A 20,748-nucleotide genomic window follows, 5' to 3' on the forward strand; every position below is an offset into this window, starting at 1 on the left:
ACCACCCAATCTTTTCCTCCCCCATTGCTCCCTATTTCCATAAGAGATACCTATAGCCATTGAATTGGTTAAGCCAACCATCTAGGAGTTACTTACCTTTTTCTTTCACTGATCATCCATCCATCCATCAGCAATATCCTGTCAGCTCTACCTTCAAAATGTATTCTGAATCCTTGTGATCTCTCATTGCTTTAATACTGTCTTAGTATAATACACCCTTTTTTTCTTGGACTACTGCAGTATCCTCCTTACTAGTTTTCTTATTTCTGCTTCTCTTTCACTTAGCAGTGCTATCTTTAAAATGCTAATCAGGTCACTTGCCTTGAAAAACCCTCTGGTGGCTTCCCATCATGCCTAAAATAACATCTAAACTTCCTACATTGGCTGAATCCTATATGATATGGCCCCTGCTTGCCTCCCTGACCTCGATTTCCGGAATTTCACTCATCCCCTTGTCTACTACTTTGCTGCATTATAGTTCAGACATTGTCTTTTTCTTGGAAATAATCAAGTTCCTTCCCATTCTAGGGCATACCCTTTTGCCTGGAATGCTTTCTCTCTTTCTTTCTTTCTTTCTTTCTTTCTTTTTTTTTTTTTTAGACAGAACCTCAAGCTATCCCCCTGGGTAGAGTGCTGTGACATCACAGCTCACAGCAACCTCCAACTCCTGGGCTCAAGCAGTCTCCTGCCTCGGCCTTCCAAGTAGCTAGGACCACAGGCGCCCGCCACAACGCCTGGCTATTTTTTGGTTGCAGCTGTCATTGTTGTTTTGGCAGTCCCAGGCTGGATTCGAACCCGCCACCTTAGGTGTATGTGGCTGGCACCTTAGCCACTTGAGCCACAGGCACCAAGCCCCTTTTTTTCTCTTAATTCAGAAAGAGGACAATGTGTCAAAGAATGTTCTGGTTACTGAGGATAAAGCAATGAAAGAAACATAGGGGCAGACTTTGAGACTTTTTTATTATGCCTAATGGGTTCCTTGAAGCTGCAACCTAAGATGCCATAGTCTATGAAACTTCAACTTTCCCAGATGGCTTCTTCTTTTTTGATGTGTGATTTATATAATTCATTCAGTCTCTGCCTTGATAGAGCTTACCTTCTAGTTGGAGGCAGGCTCAGGGTGGGATGGAGATTATAATGAACAAGATGATTAAAGTGTATGCTAGGTGGTAGTAAGTGCTAAAGAGAAGCATAAAATAAAACAAGCAGCAAAATGCTGGGGTGAGGACTGGGGTTGTAATTTTAAATAAGGTGATAATGGCAGGCCTCTGTGAAGGTGAAGTTTGAGTAATAAAAATAATCTATTTCAGGTAGGGAAAGCAACAAATGCAAAAGCTCTTGAGTGAAAGCATGCCTGGTGTGTTAGGAGGTCCAGTGTGCCTAGAAGAGAAGTGAGCAAGAGAGGAAGAAGAGCAAGAGCTGAGGCCAGAATTATTAGTAGAGCCAGATCTTGCAGGGGCTTAGTGGTTCTCACTGCAACCATCTGAAGAGCCAGGCTAGGTGGCTCATGCTGTAATCCTAACATTTTCAGAGGCTGAGGTAGGAGGATTGCTTGAGAGCTGGAGTTGATGACCAGTCTGAGCAAGAGTGAGACCTCACTCATCTCTACAAAAAAATAGAAAATTAGCCGGGCCTGGTGATATGTGCCTATAGTCCAGCTACTTGGGAGGAGGAGGCAGGAGGATCACTTGAAAGCCCAGGAGTTTGAGTGAGTTGACCTGTAATGACACTCCTACCCTTTAGCCCTGGCAACAAAGCAAGACCCTATTTCAAACAGACAAACAAAAATCACCGATAGAGGCTCGGCGCCTGTGGCTCAAGCGGCTAAGGCGCCAGCCACATACACCTAAGGTGGCGGGTTCGAATCCCCAGCCCGGACCCGCCAAACAACAATGATGGCTGCAACCAAAAAATGGCCAGGCGTTGTGGCGGGCGCCTGTAGTCCCAGCTACTTGGGAGGCTGAGGCAGGAGACTCGCTTGAGCCCAGGAGTTGGAGGTTGCTGTGAGCGTGATGCCACAGCACTCTACCCAGGGGGATAGCTTGAGGCTCCAACCTCAAAAAAAAAAAAAAAAAAAAAATCACCGATAGATGGGTCCCACTGCCAGACATTGATTTACTCGATTTGTGGGTGTAGCCCCAGGGCACAGGTGATTCTAAGATGCAGCTAAGGTTGAGAATCACTATAGGCCACTATTGGGACTTTGGCTTTAACTTTCAAGGAAGATAGGAAGTTATTGGAGGGTTTTGTCATAGTAAAAACAATTTTGTAATTAATTGATTTTAAAAATGGATTTTTATTTATTACTTTAACTATAAAACTGTGTTAATGCCTTATCTGCCTCAAATTGTTTGAAATAGATTGTGATATAACTCAGACTTTTATCAGTTTAAAAATGTACAATTTTCACAGGCATTTTGTCCAAGAATTGTCTATTTTCTAGTTGCCGTTCAGTTTTCACAGCTCATATTTACCTCATCTTTTCATCTGTTCTACTTACCATCTTTAGCTTCCTTCCCTTTCTGTATGTACAGGTCCACATTTCTTCTAATTCTGGACTCAGTTTTAATGATTGGAACTTACAATATGGTATTACATAAGATTTTAGCTAAAATGTTTGCATTTGTCTGATTGGGGTTGTCTTAATCATGACTGATAGAGCCAAGTTGAATGAAATTTATGTTTTTTCTTCTTGGAATTTAAAACTTAGTTCCTGTATCTTCCTGAAACTTAATACTTTTATATCTTTTCCACCATTTCCTGTGAGACTTCAAGTTCAGGATATAATTGGCTGTTTTGGTCTTTTGTTCTATTTTTCATTAGGAGAGTGTTGAAAATAGATTTAAAATTCATAGGGCCTTATATCCAATAAAAAAGTATTAATTTGACATGTATAGAAAAAAATCTACCCTCGGTTTATTTGTAATGTAAATTACCTCTAATTTGTTGAGTTACATGTAAGTAACTTTCATTTTTCCCTCTATCTTTTGCTGTGTTTCAATGGATTTGCCTCCTGTTTGGACTGAATGTGTCATTACAATTCTTGGAATTCTTCATTTACTGTTCCTCTGTGGATTTCTTCTTTTGGAATCTGGAACACTGGAATGATGGAAATGTGTTCTTTACAAAGTAGCTGTGAGTATACTACATAATTTATACAAAGATACTTTTTTAAATCTTAGTTTACTAAAGTCTAACTTACAGTTAGATGAAATCTGAGCCAAGGAAGCCTTAAATTTAATACATATTTTTAGCTGTACTGATAACAAGCTTTTAAATATTTGACTTTAAAATACTATATTCTGATCAGTCTCTTAGTTATTATGTTTATAATCAGATTTTTAATTTAGTTGGCTAACTTAGGGTTTTGATATTTGACTTAAAAATTAGTTTATATGAAAGAAAAAAGGGTAAAAGACTATAGATGAAATATTTAGCTACATATGTGATATTAGTAAAGAGTGTAGACTTCTGTTGTTTGTTAGATCCAAATGTGTTAAATTGATGCTTTGATCTCATGATTTTTTTTTTTTTAATGTAGCAAAATCTTTTAAGAAAAACATGTACCTCTTAGGAATATTTTGCCATTATGTTTTGATACTGAGTGAAAACTACCTCTAGAGTAAAAGTAACCAGTAAGACTCTACTCACTTATGAGGTCTGACTTATGGACAGTATTTCTCACCAATGGATAAGTTAAAAAAGTCAGACTTAATTATATCAATTTAAAGGTAATTTCTATGTTTTCTTTCTTTCTTTCTTTTTTTTTTTTTTTTGAGGCAGAGTCTCACTATGTGGCCCTGGGTAGAGTGTCACAGCTCACAGCAACCTGAAACTCTTGGGCTTAAGCTATTTCTCTTGCCTCAGCCTCCCAAGTAGCTGAGACTACAGGCGCCTGTCACGATGCCCGGCTATTTTTTGGTTGCAGTTGTTGTTTGGCAGTTCTGGGCTGGATTTGAAGCTGCTAGTTCCAGTGTATGTGGCTGGTGCCCTAGCCACTGAGCTACAGGCACCGAGCCTAGAAGTAGAATTTCTTGAATTACCCATGAAACTTTTGTTAAGGTCATCAAAGAATCAAAAACCATATAGAAAATAAAATTATAATTTACTTTAAGACCTGGATAAATCTGTTTTCCTGAAGATGGAGGCAGCAAAATCATGTGAAACCTTGAAGTGATATTATAACTGGACCTTGCATAACAGCTTGAAAGATATTATTTGGCGATTAACATTGATCATGCAAGTTTTTAAGAATATATGGAAAAAATGGTTTAATTTAACGTTCAGACTTCAATTCATGAATTAGAAGACAAATATCAAGAATCTTATGCTTATGGTAATTAGTGAGAGCAAGGAAGATGATTTAAAAAGGGCTCTTAATATAGTTTTAAGGGGCTTTGAATTTTTTAATTGTGAAAATCCTTTGTTTATTTTAGTTGGTTGGTCAGAATCTTTTTGTTACTATCTGTTGAAAACTTTACTCAGATGCACATTTCCTTAATTTTTATTTTACTGTCTTGGGTTTTTATAATTAACCATTAAGTTGTCAGTCAACTCATGCTCAATTCATTTTATCCATTTAACAGTTAACTAATACCTTTATTGGTGATACTATTAAAGTAGTTTGATTTGATATGATTAATAGTTTGTGTAATTTAAAAAATTGGTCAATGAAAGGAATTGAAATATGTGACAGAATAGTATTGTTGACATGTGAGTAACTTGGCCCTGTTTTCTTTTCTCAGCAACAGAAGAACCTTGAAGGCTATGTGGGATTTGCCAATCTCCCAAATCAAGTGTACAGAAAATCGGTGAAGAGGGGGTTTGAATTCACACTTATGGTAGTAGGTAAGATATGATTTATCTTTCAGATGGACTTTTGGCCTAAGTTTTAAGCTGTTAATCAACTCTGAATAAATTTAAGAAAATAATAGCCTAAACAACTGCAGGGCTCATGTATTATATTTTCTCTTATTATGTGAATATATTTTCAAATTTAAATTGGTGGTATGATGGGATTTATATATCTTCTTCACTCAGGTTTTAAGGTAGTAACTAGATAAAAGTTGAGAAGTGGTGAGAATAGCAGTGAAGTAGAAAAATTCTCTTCAATTGATAATGCTACAAAAGGAAATAGCATCTTGTGGTTACTTGTTACTCCAGGATAATTTTGTTCTCTGGTTCATATACTATAGTGGAGTATCACATGAGCATTTAACTTAATGTGCTCTGAATTTTAAAAAGAAAGGCAGGGTGGAGAATCGTAATAATGCAATTGATTACTCTTAGAATTCCATTCATTAAATGTGAACACTGGAATGAGTTGGTATGTGACTCTTGTTTTCTGAGTGTCTCATTTGTTATTTGTATGTTGTCCTATGAATATCATACCCTGCTTACAGTCCATTTGAAGATAGTGTTAAGGATTATTTTGACTATAGGTTGACATCATCATTATATACAAAGAAACTCACTATACCTTTACCAGTTATAAGATTAGTAATCTTCAATGGCAATCTAATTCTTAAATGAATGTACAGTATTTTCACCTTATATAGCTAACTTTAGAACCTAAGTCATCAGTACTGTATGATGCAACTTTGTGTTTCTCTTATTTGCCTTAAGAAGGTAAAATGCAAAATAGTCGATTAACTATCTCTGACAAAATTGAGTTGATACTGATTTTTAGGTAGTATTTAATTTTTGATAAGTAAATTCCATCATCTGGTATTTTTATTTTGGTGTTGAATTAGGTTAATTGAATTAGCTATGAAATATGCATTCTTTGAGAGGTAGACTATTTTATCTGTTGATCAAAATATTTTACTTATTGGTTGGTTTTTAGCTATTTGGAAGTTAAATGCATTGTAATAGTTCACATAGTTAAAACTTGGTACAGAGTTCACAAATTTGCTACATGATAGAGTTGATTCCTTTGCCTGTCTCTGGTTGAACAGAAGTATAGTATATCTAGCTTGCAAGTTGCTGCTGTAGAGCAGAGTTGGGCCTGGATAGAAGAAAATAATGCAGAGCATGCTTTTTCTTCTCTTGTTTGGTAACATCATCATTATATGAAGAATCACTACATCTTTCCTTTATATACATAATGTTAGTAATTTTAAATGACAAACTATAGACAAATATAAGGTAATTTTTAAATTTGTAAGCAAACCTCCTAGTTCTATTAGGAGAATTATAACAATTGAAAAATGTTTTTTAATATTAAAATTTTAGTTTAAAGAATAACTTCTTAAACATATGCTTAGTAGGATAATGTCTACTTAGTGATTAGGACAGATAGTTGGTTTAAAATCTCTATGGCATTTTTCTAGACCCCAAATCTAATAGTTATCCAATCTTGATTTTTAGAGGAAATATGCAGTCTCCAGAGGTACTATATTTATTAGCTTTCCTAATCAGTCTTTTTGTGAAATCATAGCTTTTATTTTTTTCTCTTCTTTGATGATAAGACTTCACCTGATAACAAAGACAAAACAATTTTTAATATCCTTCATTTTCCCACTGCACCTTAAACATAGTTTAATTAGCTATATTTGTATAGATGTATTGATCGCAGGTATGAAAAGTTTTCACCTGTATACTTGTTGTGCCTAACATACACAGTTACCTTTTAAGTAAGTGTTTAATACCTACTTCATAGAGTTGTTAATAGAAATTGTATGTGCATGAGTTAATATTCATAAAGTACTTAAAACATTTAGGCTGAGTCTAACAACATTATTGTAAATCATAGAAAAATGAAACCATGGGCGGCGCCTGTGGCTCAGTGGGTAGGGTGCTGGCCCCATATACCAAGGGTGGCGGTTCGAACCCGGCCCCAGCTAGCTAAAACAGCAATAAGAATTGCAACAAAAAATAGCTGGACATTGTGTGGGTGCCTGTAGTCCCAGCTACTTGGGAGGCTGAGGCAAGAGAATCACTTAAGCTCAAGATTGGAGGTTGCTGTGAGCTGTGATGCCACAGTATTCTAGCAAGGGCGACAAAGTAGTGAGACTCTGTCTCAGAAAAAAAAAAAGGTGAAACCAACCTTGTTTTAATATTTTTGACTGAAAAACTGCAAACTGTTCCTTATGAGCTAAATCTTCATTTTTTGAGTTCTAAATTCAGAGCAATACAATTCTTGGTTTAGGACTTACACTTTGATACTGAGACTCTACGCCATTGATTTTTGAAATGAAACTCTTTGTACTTTATTGGGAAACTTTTATATAGTATCCTTGCCTCATAAACAATATAATAGAGTATTAATTCTATTAAGACTTTTTGTAATTTTTTTATATCAAAGAGGCATACTATGTATTTCTATATTTTTTTCATAAAGGAGCTTATAATTTATAGGACAAGATAAGCTACCCATAAAAAGATAGTAACATTTATAGGAAATAGATGTGAGTCAGAAGAATTATACAAAAATTCACAGCCATTGAAATTTAAGGGTGTAGAATAGCTTGTCCCTGATGGGAAGTTATTCCTGCCTTATACTGAGAAGGAGGTATTAGGGTAGATTTCCGAAAAATAGAATTGGGGCAGAGATTGAAGAAGCAGTTTAGTTGGGAAAATAATAGATAACATACAACTTTTTATATGCCAGGAAATGTTTTAAATACTTTATGGACATTAATAATAAAATTCTTACAACAACCTTATAAAGCAAGTATTGTTATACTTGAGATGAAGAAACAGAAACAGTTTAGGTTATTTGCCCATGATCATGTTGCTGGCAGATACCAGAACCAAACCCAGTTGCAGAGGCTCATTTGGGGATACTGGATATAGTTCACAGTTTAATAGAGTATATCTAATATACTTTGAACTTACATAAATTGAACTAGGTGTTCTTTTTATTCCCTTAAAAAAAAAAATGAGAGAGTGAATGAGAACTGGAGAATAAGATTATAAGTACCCCCCAAACCATGTTTTCCTCTAAACTCCATAGGAATCAGCAGGACTTCTATAGCCATATGTGGCATTTTCCTCCACACACACCAAGCAGTAGACACCAGCAGAGTGTCCTCTAATTCAGTTCTGACCATATCTACCTGGAGATAGTATCAGATCCCACAGGGTGAAGGCTCTGAACCCAAAGACTCCCCTGCTACCCAACACACATACCATTGGCAGTCGAGGCCTCTGAAGCTTCTGACCCACTGGCTTCAATTTGGGGCTCCCATGATCCTCTCCCTCATTGGGTTTAGTTAATTTGCTGGAATGGTGCATGGAACTCACATTTCTTGGTTTATTATAAGGAATATTACAAAGGATGCAGATGAAGAGATAGGTAAGATAAGGGATAGGGGAAGAGGCATAGAGCTTCCATGCCCTCCCTGGACACCCCATTCTCCAAGAATATCCTTATGTTCAGCTATCTGGAATTTCTCAAAACCCAGTCCTCTTGAATTTTGGGGGAGGCTTCATTACATAGGCATGACTGGCAGCCATGTAGAAATGTGATTGGACAAAAAGCACATGGTTTAAACCCAGCAGGGCCTATTTTGTTTAGATTCTTCCTGGTTTCTCCATGTAGCACTCCTTCCTTCAAGGGATGGGGCAGGACTTTCTTTGGAATGAGGTTCTTTTGACTCAGAATCACATTAGAGGCTTACCTTGGGCAAGTGAAAGGAGGTTTGGAGAAGGTGGGGGTGGGGAGAGAGAGAGAGATAGGTAGATATAGAGATTTCATCTCTTGAATCCTGCTCCTGAGACCTAAAGTGCTCAACATCACACAAAAATTATGGGAATTATAAGCCTGGAACCATGGATGAAAACCAGTATGAATACCACAGATAGTATGAGCAGTCTTATTTCTGCTATTCCACTGAAATGAGTGGCTGACTATAGAGGTATGAAGTGGGAGAAGTGAATTTGCTATTTCCCTTGTCATGTTTAGCTTCTACATACTGAGCATTTCACTTTGCTGAATGTTTGTCTGATGACGATATAGCACCTAAATTAAATGAGTGACCTTTTTAAAAGTTCTCAAAGAGACATTTCACCTCTTTTAGTGCAGGAAGAAAACAGGTTGTTAGCTTATATGTAATTTAGCACCTAAATTATATGAGTGACCTTTTTAAAAGTTCTCAAAGAGACATTTAACCTCTTTTAGTGCAGGAAGAAAACAGGTTGTTAGCTTTATGTGTGATTTGTGCGTATGAAGGATTTTTAAGATTAATTTTCACTGCTTGTTGACTTTAGGCTCTGACCCCAAAGATATGACTTTACAATTAGAAATAAGGCTGGAAAGCACACCTCCTGAGTGAAGGGCTCAACTATAACTTGGCACACAGAACGAAACCTAATCACTTGAGCCCTTACACATTAATCTGAAATTTAAAAAAAAAAAAAAGGATCTCCTGAGGTTTGGAGATCCTGATTGTGGCTATGATGGGGAGAATTGGAATTCTTGGTTTTGAATCTTTTACTTAAAAATTTAGTTTAAGGATCAGCACCTGTGGCTCACGTGGCTAAAGCACCAGCCACAGACACCTAGGTGGTGGGTTTGAAACCAGCCTGGGCCCGCCAAACAACAATGATGGCTGCAACCAAAAGATAGGTGGACGTTGTGGCGAGCGCCTGTGGTCCCAGCTACTTGGGAGGCTGAGGCAGGAGACTCGCTTGAGCCCAGGAGTTGGAAGTTACTGTGAGCTGTGATGCCATGACACTCCACCCAGGGGAATAGCTTGAGGCTCTGTCTCAAAAAAAAAATTGTAATTTAAAACCCAATTTCAGGCGTACATATAATGAAGGTTTTTAAGTCTTTACTCAGTGCAGTTGTCTTAGAACTTGTTTGGCTTAGAACTTTTAGTTCTGCTACCTAATTAGACTTGACTGTGATAGAGAATAAAACAATAATTATAAAACCATGATTTTACTGGAATCCTTCAGACAGACAGAACTCAGAAGATTATAGATTTCTTAATCTACCTGAAATATCTTTTTTTTTTTTTTTTGAGACAGAGTCTCACTTTGTTGCCCTCAGTAGAGTGCAGTGGCATCACAGCTCACAGCAACCTCAAACTCTTGGGCTTAAGTGATTCTCTTGCCTTAGCCTCCCAAGTAGCTGGGACTGCAGGTAACCGCCACAACACCTGGCTATTTTTTTGGTTGCAGTTATTTAGCTGGCCGGGGCTGGATTCAAAACCACCACCCTTGTATATGGCTGGCTTCATAACTGCTGTGCTAACGAGGTGTCGAACCAACCTGAAATACCTTTCTTAAATCAGTGATATTAAACTTACTTGAGTTCTTTAAAAGTAAATCCAGACTTTGACCATATCTGTAATCTTGAACTTTGTAAAATTTTTTGTGGTAGAGGTTTTTTTTAATTTTTTATATTTAATGATATGATATACTATTTTAATCTATAACAAATGTCTTTAGTTACACACTGGCATTTCTGTTTTTTTTTCCAGTGGAAAAGAGCTTAGAGCATGTTGATTTAACCACTTTGAGGATTCAGAGTTTATCATGTGTTTTTTGTATATGCCTTCTTAGAGAAAGTATAGGAGATAGTTAGTCAATGATAGGACATCCCGTGACTGTCATAGTTTTCATTTTTGTTCACCACCTGTTGGTGTTTGAATTGATACAGTGACAGCCAGAGTTAATTGAAAAAAATGAAAGGTAATATTGGCTCACTTTGTTATTGGCTCACTAGGCTATTGGGCATTTAGTGGTATTTTTAAGATATGTTGGCTACTTCAAATGCTGTAATGCTTTTAAAATTTATTTCTTGAGCTCCATATTTTTATTTTACTTTTAATAATAGAAGTAATTCAGTAAAGATTGTATAGCATTATAAGTATACTAAAAAACGCTGAATTGTTATACTTTAAGATGATGAATTTTATCTTACTTAAAAAAAAGTAATCTAACCAAGAAGAGAAACTTCAGAAGGAAAAAAAAATCACATGATTCCACATATGCACTATTCTAATTTTGTGTATTGCAGGTATTTCATCTACATATTTTTAAAAATGCTTTTATAAAAAAGTTAATGTGTTTCATTCTGGCAATTAGGAAATGCAAAAAAGTGAAATGAAAATAAATACTACCATCTGTTACCCAGTGATAGCTCAAGTATTAAAAATGTATTATTCTTGTTTATTTGTTTTGTTTTTGCTCTTGTTTTTGGAGACAGGATCTTGCTCTGTTGCCTGGGCTAGAGTACAGTAGCATTGTCCTAGATCACTGCAAACTGAAATTGCTGGCTCACACCGCCATGCCCAGCTAATTTTTCTATTTTTCTGTAGAGATGAGGTCTCTCTCATGTTCAGGCTGTTCTCAAATTCCTGGCTTCAAGCAATCCTCCCTCCTTGGCCTCCCAAAGTGGTAGCATTACAGGCATGAGCCAAAATGCCTGGCCAACTATTCTTTTTTTTTTATAGGTCTCTGTAATGTTCTATGATTGCCCTTTTAAATTCAACAGTAAATTGTGATTATCTTGTGATGTCAAATATTTTTTGATAACCTAGCTATTGGTTAACTTGTAGATTTTAATGGCTCATATAGGTTGGATATACATTAATTTGCCGTATTGTTAGGATAGTTATAGTTGTTAGCTTATATTAATACCATAATAACATAGTATAGTTATATCTTTATTTGCATTTTTAATTACTTAGGCTAATAAAACTTTAGAAGTTTGAATTGCTGTGTTCTTTTAGGCTTATGCATTCAGTGTTTTGATAATACCAATTGCCCATTGGTATTATCCAACCATTTTAGGTTTTGTACCATTTTGCATATTACAGCACCTCTTTCTCTACATATTGCCAATGTTAGATGTTACGGTCTTCTGCTAATTTAATGCCTAAAATGTGGTATCTCATTTTCATCTTTGTTTTGTTGTTGGCTAAATTATTTTTTTCATGTTTGTTTATTTTTGGTTGTTATTTCTTTTGTAAATGTATGTTCAAGGTATTTAAAACAGTGTATTTTTTTTCTTAAGTACTCGAAGGACATTATTATATATTATAATGTATTATAGCATATTATTATTAGATTATAGAGTGTGCTATTTTCTAGAAAATAAACATGATAGGATCTATTTAGAATCCTCAGGGAAGACCTGCGTCTCTGAGGAGACTTTTTGTATAATTTTTGAATTACTTGGAAATTAGGAAATGCTAAAAACCATAAAGAAACATAAAAATGACTTACCAGCAAGAGATAAAAATGAACATTTTGCTATATTTATTCTCCATATTTTACTTGGAGAGCTGCATAGTATTTCCAACCGTTGCTATATGGGTTTTTTGTTTTTTTTTTTTTTTTTGAGACAGAGCCTCAGGCTGTCACCCTAGGTAATGTGCTATGACATCATAGCTCACAGCAGCCTCCAACTCCTGGGCTGAAGTGATTCTCTTGTCTCAGCCTCTCAAGTAGCTGGGACTACAGGCACCTGCCACAATGCCTGGCTACTTTTTCGTTATAGTTGTCATTGTTGTTTGGCAGGCTGCTCCTGGATTCAAACCCACCAGCTGTGGTGTATGCGGCTGGCACCTTTAGCCGCTTGAGCTACAGGCACTGAGCCAAAACTTTACACTGTCTATGCTGTCTGATATTTTGCCATTGCTTTATCATTTGACATTTGAATGATTTGTTGGAGTTCATAATAACACTATAGTAAAAATTGTGTAGGATGGAAAGTGTGGTCAACATTATAACTCTAATGTGGCTGTAGAGTATTCCAATCTGTGACTGGTTATACCATAATTTTTGTAATTTATTTCTCCACTGATGGATGTGAGAATTTTTTTTTTTAATCCCAATACTTTTTTACACATAACATGGCAATAAAGAGATTTAAACACGGGGTTTTGGTATGTGTGTTGGGCAGAGGACAGTATCATTATTATGTATTTATAGTCTATGAAGTAGGATTACTGTATTAAAGTGTTTGAACATTTTGTGACTCTTGCTTGACACATACTGGCAAATTGCTTAAGTTTGTATACATTAAAAAAAAAGGAAATATTTCTTTTTTGCCTGAATTTGAAGAGATTTATGGTATATATGAAGGTGAGGCTGCTCATCCCATGGGTATCTGAGGGAAAAATATAAAGGTACTTGAGGACACTATAAGGGAATATAGAGAAGGAAAAAGGTATATAAGTAATTAAACTATGAATCATAATGATTCCATGCTATGAGAAATCTATAAAACAAATGCCTTGGGAATTAGAGAAAGGAGACTTTATAGCTAAAAAGCCTGCCACTTTATTAATCATTTACTAATTCATGACAAAAGTGGGACATGATTTTTTTGGTAATTAGTGTATTCATATTTCACTCACTTATTTTTTTTTTTTTTTATTTGAACAGACAGGGTCTCACTCTTGCCCAGACTAGAGTGCAGTGACCCAGTCATACCTTGTTGTAACCTTCAACTCTGGGGCTCATGTAATCCTCCCACCTTAGCCTCCAGGTAGCTGGGACTACAGGTGTATGCCACCAAGCTTGGCTGATTTTTCAAAGGAATTTTTTTGTAGATCAGGGTCTCACTATGTTGCCCAAGCTGGTCTCAAAATCCTGGGTTCAAGCAGTCCACCCAGCTTGGCCTCCCAAAGCACAGAGATAATAGATCTGAGCCACCATGTCCAGTCTTGTTCACTTAATTCTTATATGTGATTGAATTTCAGTGTTTTAATTGTGGAACAATAGACTTATGAACTAAGTATCTTTTGCTTTTGAAATAGGAGCAGTGTCTGGACGTATATAAGAAGTATAGTCTTTTTTTTTTGAGACATAGTCTCACTTTGTTGCTCTCAGTGGAGTGCTGTAGTGTCACAGCTCACAGCAACCTCAAACTCTTGGACTTAAGCCATTTTCTTGCCTTAGCCTCCCAAGTACCTGGGAGTACAGGCCAGAAGTATAATCTTGATAAGTATTCTCAGTGTCACTTAGTAGGCTTTAAAAAGTCATTTAGTATGATTTTTAAGATATATATTAGTAAGTCCTTGAATTATAATTCTTAATCTCTTTTTGCATTTAATACATGTTCTGTCTTAATGGAATCCTTGAAGATACTATAAGGTGCTCTAATGTTGGAAAACATAATCACCCTCGAACAGACCTTCTGAGAGCCCTAAGATAAAATTCACAGTATATGGGGGTAAATTCAAACAAGGAGAAGTGAGAATGTTCATATTTTTCAGGCCTAGGGGAATTGTTTCCTTCATATTTAATATACTCAAGGTTGTTTAGATAGGTGGACTGAAATAAAAGTCACGTAACATTTGTTGATTTTAGACTTTGGGGGAGAAATGAGAAGGCCACATAGTTTATCAATATTAAATTTAAAAAGAACAGGACATTGAATGGAAAGAAAGGTGCTAGTACTTTAAAGACAAGGTTATGAAAGGAGCACACAGTAGTAGAATCTTTTTTTTTAATAGATGGAAGTAGAAGTCTTACATGGAAATTCATTTGGTATGTAGTTTTCCTCTTGGCAAGGAAAACTTATCTTTACTGATGCTTAACAGGCAATTTCTAAATACTCCCCTTTGTAGGGCATATTAATAGTTTTAAATATAAGATAGTAACACTGCCTCTTCCTAGCTAAGACTACAGACAATCTTTCATCAAAGGTGATCAGAATTTCCCCCTTTGTGCTCTTATTCCATCTTTCTGCCCAGACCATTTGTATAGATTGAATGGTTTTTTGGAATGAATCAGGTTTACTCTCTTCCAAAGCGAGAAGTTTTCTATTAACGCATGACATATTTTGGTACATAGGAGGTGGGTTTTGTTGGAAAGATAGTTTTATGCTATCGTATTATATCCTTTTTGCCTTTGAACTATAACCTCAGAGTTATTTTAAAGATCAAAAAAATATGACCTTTATCCCATGAAAGACATTCGTAGTGCCAAATTTGCCAACTTTGTTAATTTTACCCAAACTTTATTTTTGAAAAAACAGGACATTTGGCCAGACGCAGTAGCTCACGCCTATAATCCTAGTACTCTGGGAGATAGAAGTGGGTGGATTGCTTGAGTTTAGGACTAGGAGTGCTTGAGACTGGCCTCAGCAAGAGCAAGATCCCCATCTCTACTAAAAATAGAAAAAACAAATACAATCAAACTAACCTGGTTCAAAAAACTAAAAAAATAAAAAGAAAGAAAAAGTCAGAGGGAAAAAAAATCAAATCTATTCTGACTTAATTTATGGCCTATCCTGGAAAATGTCTCAGGGGCACTGAGAAGAATGTTGTTGGGGAGAGTGGTCTGTATAAGTCTGTCAGATCTAGTTGGTTTATTGTATTATTTAAGTCCTTTATTTTCTCACTTATCTATCCATTATTGAAAGTGAGATATTGAACTCTCAACAATTACAGAAATGTATTTCTCTGTTCAATTATATAATTTTTTGGTTCGTATATTTTGATGATCTGTCATTAGGCAAATAAATGCTTATAATTAAAAAAAAATAGAAAAACCAGCCAGTATTGTGGTGGGCACCCATTGTCCCAGGACATTTAAAATAATTTCATGTATTTTCATGTGTGTCCTTTTCATCTGGTTTACTGGATGAGTAAGTTTTTTTTTTCCTTACTATAACAAAGAGAAAATTATTTAAGAGCAAAGAGAAAGCTTAGAGAATTGAAGACAATGGATCAGACTTTTAGCAGGAAAGGGGGACACTAAATGGGTTTACCAACTTTCTTGAAGAGGCCCCCCCTCACTTTTTTTTTTTTTTTTTTTTTTTGAGACAGAGTTTCACTCTGTTACCCTGGGTAGAGTGCTGTGGTGTCATCCAAGCTCATAGCAACCTCAAACTCTTGGGTTCAAGCGATCCTCCTTCCTCAGCCTCCCCAGTAGCTGGGACTACAGGTGCCTGCCACGATGCCTGGCTAGATTTTCTATTTTTAGTAGAGATGGGATCTTTCTCTTGCTCAGGCTGGTCTCAAACTTCTGAGTTCAAGTGATTCCCCTTCCTTGGACTCCCAGAGTGCTGAGATTACAGACATGAGGCACCTCTCCTGGCCAGGTTTACCAACTTTCTAAACTTCCTGAAATGTAATTTAGAACTTTATCATATATTTATATTCTGAGGAGAGATTACATACTTAGAGGCTCAAGGGGGTTGGTTGTTATCTGCCTAAAATTTGAGAATTATAAAGAAAAAGTATTATATGTAATTAGAGGTATGTGGTATGAATTTCTAGTGATTACTGAGCTGAAATAATGTGTTAATTTTTAATTTTGAAGCAATTCTAAATACAAAAGTTACAAGTATAGTACATATTTTTTGTCTGAAATATTTGAGATGAAATGCTTCTTTTTTGCCCCCCTAAATAATTCAGTGTGCTTTCTGTCCCCAAGGATATTCTCCTATATAACCATAATGTACCATCAAAATCAGAAAATAATGTGTTTACACATACCCACACATTTACATCTGTATCTACCTATAATGTATTGAAAAATGTCAGTTCACATTGAAATGTCCAGTTTCCGTCTATCAGTACAGGTGACATTTTAGTTTTCAACCTTTCCATATTTGTGTTGTCCTTCTAATTACAAGAAACCATTATCCTTCATGTGTGTGTTTATTTGATCAGTCCCCCTGTATATAACTAATCTGCTACCTCCGTCTGCCTCTTCCCTTCCCTTCTCTGATACAATGGCCCTGCTCACCCCTCTCTATGTTGTAAAACTCCATGCGAGGCCACGTTGTTCTTCCCATCTACATTCCCTCTCATCCTATTCAGACTCAAATACCTCATGCCAGGCCTTGCCCCAGACCCCACTGGAATCCTCATTTTGTAGGTTTTGATACCTTGCTCTGGAACATCATGGCTCTCTTCTAGCCTGGACAACCACATAATGACTTTTGAATTGAGTTTTCAGCAAGAATGTGAAAGAGAAAGAGCTGAAATAATTTTGAAGTCTTTAAAAAGCAATACTTAACTGCATTATAGAATTAACTGATAAATGAATGGAAGAAATAATTGGATATTTTCTGATGCCTAAAAATGTAGAAAAGTTGGTAAAATCATAATTTTGAACTACTGTAAGAAAAAGACTAATGGAGATAAAAGCTCTGGAAAATATTAGCTTAGAAATGAAAAGTATCTCCGTATATATTCTGTTTTGCAGAATTACCAATATTTACATTTACATGCATTTTGGCAAACTTTGCAGAACTTTAGGATGGCCTCCAAATGTACTACCAATTGAAAAAAATAGGGTAATATTTAGAAGGAAGAAAGTTTAGATTTGGGGTCTTCTGCTCTTGCTCTGATAAATAAATAATTGTGCATATCAAGAAATGTAAGTGCAAAGCATGATTTGCTCTTCATTCTTAAGTTGGTAATGATAGAACACCATTAATTGTTATAGTAATTACAAAGGATGAGGTCTTCCATAGCATGCTTGTCATGGCCTAGAGCAGTGATATTCAACCTATGCACTGTGAGAGGAACTTAAATGTGCTGTGCAAAAAAAATTGTTGTTTTTTTGTTTGTTTGTTTTGAGACAGTCTCATTTTGTCACCCTCAGTAGAGTACTGTGGTGTCATAGCTCACAGCAACCTCAAACTTTTGGGTTCAAGAGATACTCTTGCCTCAGACTCCTGAGTTTACTGGGACTATAGGCACCCACCACAATGCCCAGCTTTTTTTTTTTTTAGAGACAAGGTCTTGCTTTAGTTCAGGCTGGTTTCAAACTCATGAGCTCAAATAAACCACCTGTTTCAGCCTCCCAGAGGATTACAGGTGTGAGCCACTGCACCTCGCCTGCTGTGAAAATTTTTTGAAGATTATGAGTTAAATTACTTTCAAAAGAATTAAAGCACAGTAAATATATTCCTTTTTTAACTCTTTTTTTTTTTTAAATCACCATAATTTAAGCATGCCATGGAAATTTATCTATAAACTTGGCAAGTGTGCCATGAGATAAAAAAGGTTGAAAAGGCTGGTCTGGAGAATCGATTTTTGGGTTTTTTTAGACAGAGTTTCACTTTATTGCCCTTGGTAGAGTGCTATGGCTTCACAGCTCACAGCAACCTACTGGGCTTAGGCTATTCTCTTGCTTAGGCCTTCTGAGTAGCTAGGACAACAGGTGCTTGCCACAATGCCTGGCTATTTTTTCTTGTAGTTTGGCTGGGCCCTGTTTGAACCCAACACCCTCAGTATAGGGGGCCGGTCCTCTACCCACTGAACCACAGGCACCACCCTGGAGAATAGATTTTTTTTTAAATCTTCATTTTATTTAATTTAATTAATTAATTAATTAATTTATTTATTTTTGAGACAGGAGCCTCAAGCTGTCTCCCTGGGTAGAGTGCTGTGGCATCACAGTTCACAGCAACCTCCAACCTTCTGGGCTCAAGTGAGTCTCCTGCCTTAGCCTCCTGAGTAGCTGGGACCACAGGCAGCCACCACAATGCCCTGCTATTTTTTGGTTGCAGCCATCATTGTTGTTTGGCAGACCCGGGCTGGATTCGAACCCGCCACTTTGGGTGTACGTGGCTAGTGCCTTAGCCACTTGAGCCACAGGTGCCAAGCCGAGAATAGATTTTAATTGAATGATCAGTTATTTAGCTTACCTAAATTGATGGCAGCAAAGTGCCAGGAATTATGGACTGGCCTAATGATACAAAAATGATAGCGATCACTTCTACTCTCAAAGGAATTTCCAGGGAATTGCACACTAATTAAAATTTAATAAATACTCTATAATGTATAGGGTACATTTAAAGTGCCAGGTAAGGAGTCAGGGGAGATATTTGGATTTAATATGATTACATCTCATTACTCTGGTGGATTAGAATCCTGAAACTAGTAACTCATTATTGTGCTTACATTTGAAATTTACAGTTAATTTTATCAACTTTGTAGAAGAGCTCATTGTACTCAAGTTTTTGATTTATATGTTTGTCACATTATTAAAAATCAGCCTTCTGTATTTAAACTAACTTTGAATTCACTGTATAATACTAAGTAGAGCAGCTGTTATATTTGAATGAATATTGTACTTATCTTAGTTTGAATTTTCGCTTTCTGTCACAAATGAGGTGTATGATCTTGGACAGATGACTTTGAATCTCAATTTTCTTATAACAAATATTTACCTATTTTTTTCTGAGCCAGCTACCATGGTATGATCAGAAAAATAAATAAAAGATCTATGATAGGGTTCCTTAGGAACCAGGGAGTAGGAGATGGTGGTAGAGAAGAGACAGTTGCATAGTAGTGCTGTGGCTTGTATACGACTGCTCCTACCTCACAAAGGAACTGAGATAATTGTGTATATGAATGTACATATATTCTGTATATATAATGTACTTAATGTATAAACTGCATGAATGTTAATTTTAAGCCTATTTTTATTAGTGCATTTTCATGACTTAGTTTTAAGATTCAAAACCAGGAATGAAGAAATGGTAATCCACAATTAGCCTTGTTTTTCTGCATTGAAAACTCATTTTCTTCTTCTTCTTTTTTTTTTTTTTAATTTCAGAATATTATAGAGGTTTGTATGTTTAGGTTACAGTATATTTTGTACATTTCAGGGCAAAGATAAGTGTGCCGTTCACCCAGAATGAGTGCTTTATACCCACTAGGTGTAAATTAACCCAACTCCTCCTCACCCCCTCCTACTTTATTCCTATTGATTTTTATTTCTCTGTGTGCACATTAAGTGTTGATCAACTAGTTCCAATTTAGTATTGAGTACATGTGGTGTTTGTTTTTCCATTCTTGAGACACTTCACTTACAAGAATGGTCTCTAGGTCCATGCAGGTTGTTACAGATGATAAAAGATCACCATTTTTTTATGGCCAACTAGTGCTCCATGATATACAAATGCCATGTTTTATTAATCTACTCATTTTGATGGGCATTTGGGTTTTCACCTCCTTGCAATTGTGAAATGTGCTGCTATAAACATTCGAGTGCAAGTGTCTTTATTATAAAATGTCTTTTTCCTTTGGATAAATACCTACTAGTAGAGTTGTTGGATCAAATGGTAGGTCTGCTTTTAATTCTTTGAGGTATCTCCATGCTACTTTCCATAGTGGTTGTATTGTGTTGCAGTCCCACTAACAATGTAAGAGTGTTCGTTTCTCTCTGTATCCATGCCAGCACTTGTTGTTTTGGGACTTTTTGATAAGAGCCATTTTCACTGGAATTGATATCTCATTGTGGTTTTGATTTGCGTTTCCCTGATAATTAGAGATGTTGAGAATTTTTTCATGTATGTATTGGCTATTAGAGCATCTTCCTTTGAAAAGTTTCTGTTCATATCTTTTGCTCACTTTGTTTTTGCTGACTTGCTTGAGTTCTTTGTAGATTCTGGTTATCAGCCCTTTATCCGATGTACATAGGTCATTATGATGGTTTTGGGATACATGAAAATTTAGAAACATAACATCCAGTCAGACAGTGGGCAGCATCTGTGGCTAAAGGAGTGGGGCACTGGTCCCATATCAAGGGTGGCAGGTTTGAGCCCAGCCTTGGCCAAAAACTGCAACCAAAAAAAAATCCAAGCAGAAAGCAGATGGAAACAAATGAAGCCCTTCCAGCAACACTGATAAGCCAAGCCAGTTGAAACACATGGGTGAATCAGAAAATATACTGTCAACTAGTGTTTTGGAAGTAAAATAATGGACCATAACACAGTTCTGTCCTTGGCTGTACAGAAGCTTTTTAATTGAACAAGGTCCCACTTGTTGCTGTGGTTGGTTTTGAGGTCTTCTTCATAAATTCTTTCCCGAGGCCAAT

The 20,748-nt window shown here is 36.2% G+C and overlaps 1 protein-coding gene across 2 annotated transcripts in view; it reads left to right on the top strand.

Moving 5' to 3' along the window:
• Nucleotides 1–20,748, top strand: part of SEPT7 (septin 7) — a 90,965-nt gene that overhangs the window by 25,562 nt on the left and 44,655 nt on the right. The window contains exons 2-3 of one of the 2 annotated variants that reach the window (XM_023512413.1): nt 3,131–3,135; nt 4,746–4,848. In XM_023512413.1, the coding sequence (XP_023368181.1) occupies nt 3,131–3,135; nt 4,746–4,848 (108 nt within the window). The remainder of the gene's footprint in view (nt 1–3,130; nt 3,136–4,745; nt 4,849–20,748) is intronic. The other variant, XM_003788583.2, reaches the window with a different exon arrangement.

Source organism: Otolemur garnettii, unplaced genomic scaffold (assembly GCF_000181295.1).
Source record: "Otolemur garnettii isolate 467f Iridium unplaced genomic scaffold, OtoGar3 scaffold00028, whole genome shotgun sequence".
In the NCBI taxonomy this organism is placed as follows: Eukaryota; Metazoa; Chordata; class Mammalia; order Primates; family Galagidae; genus Otolemur; species Otolemur garnettii.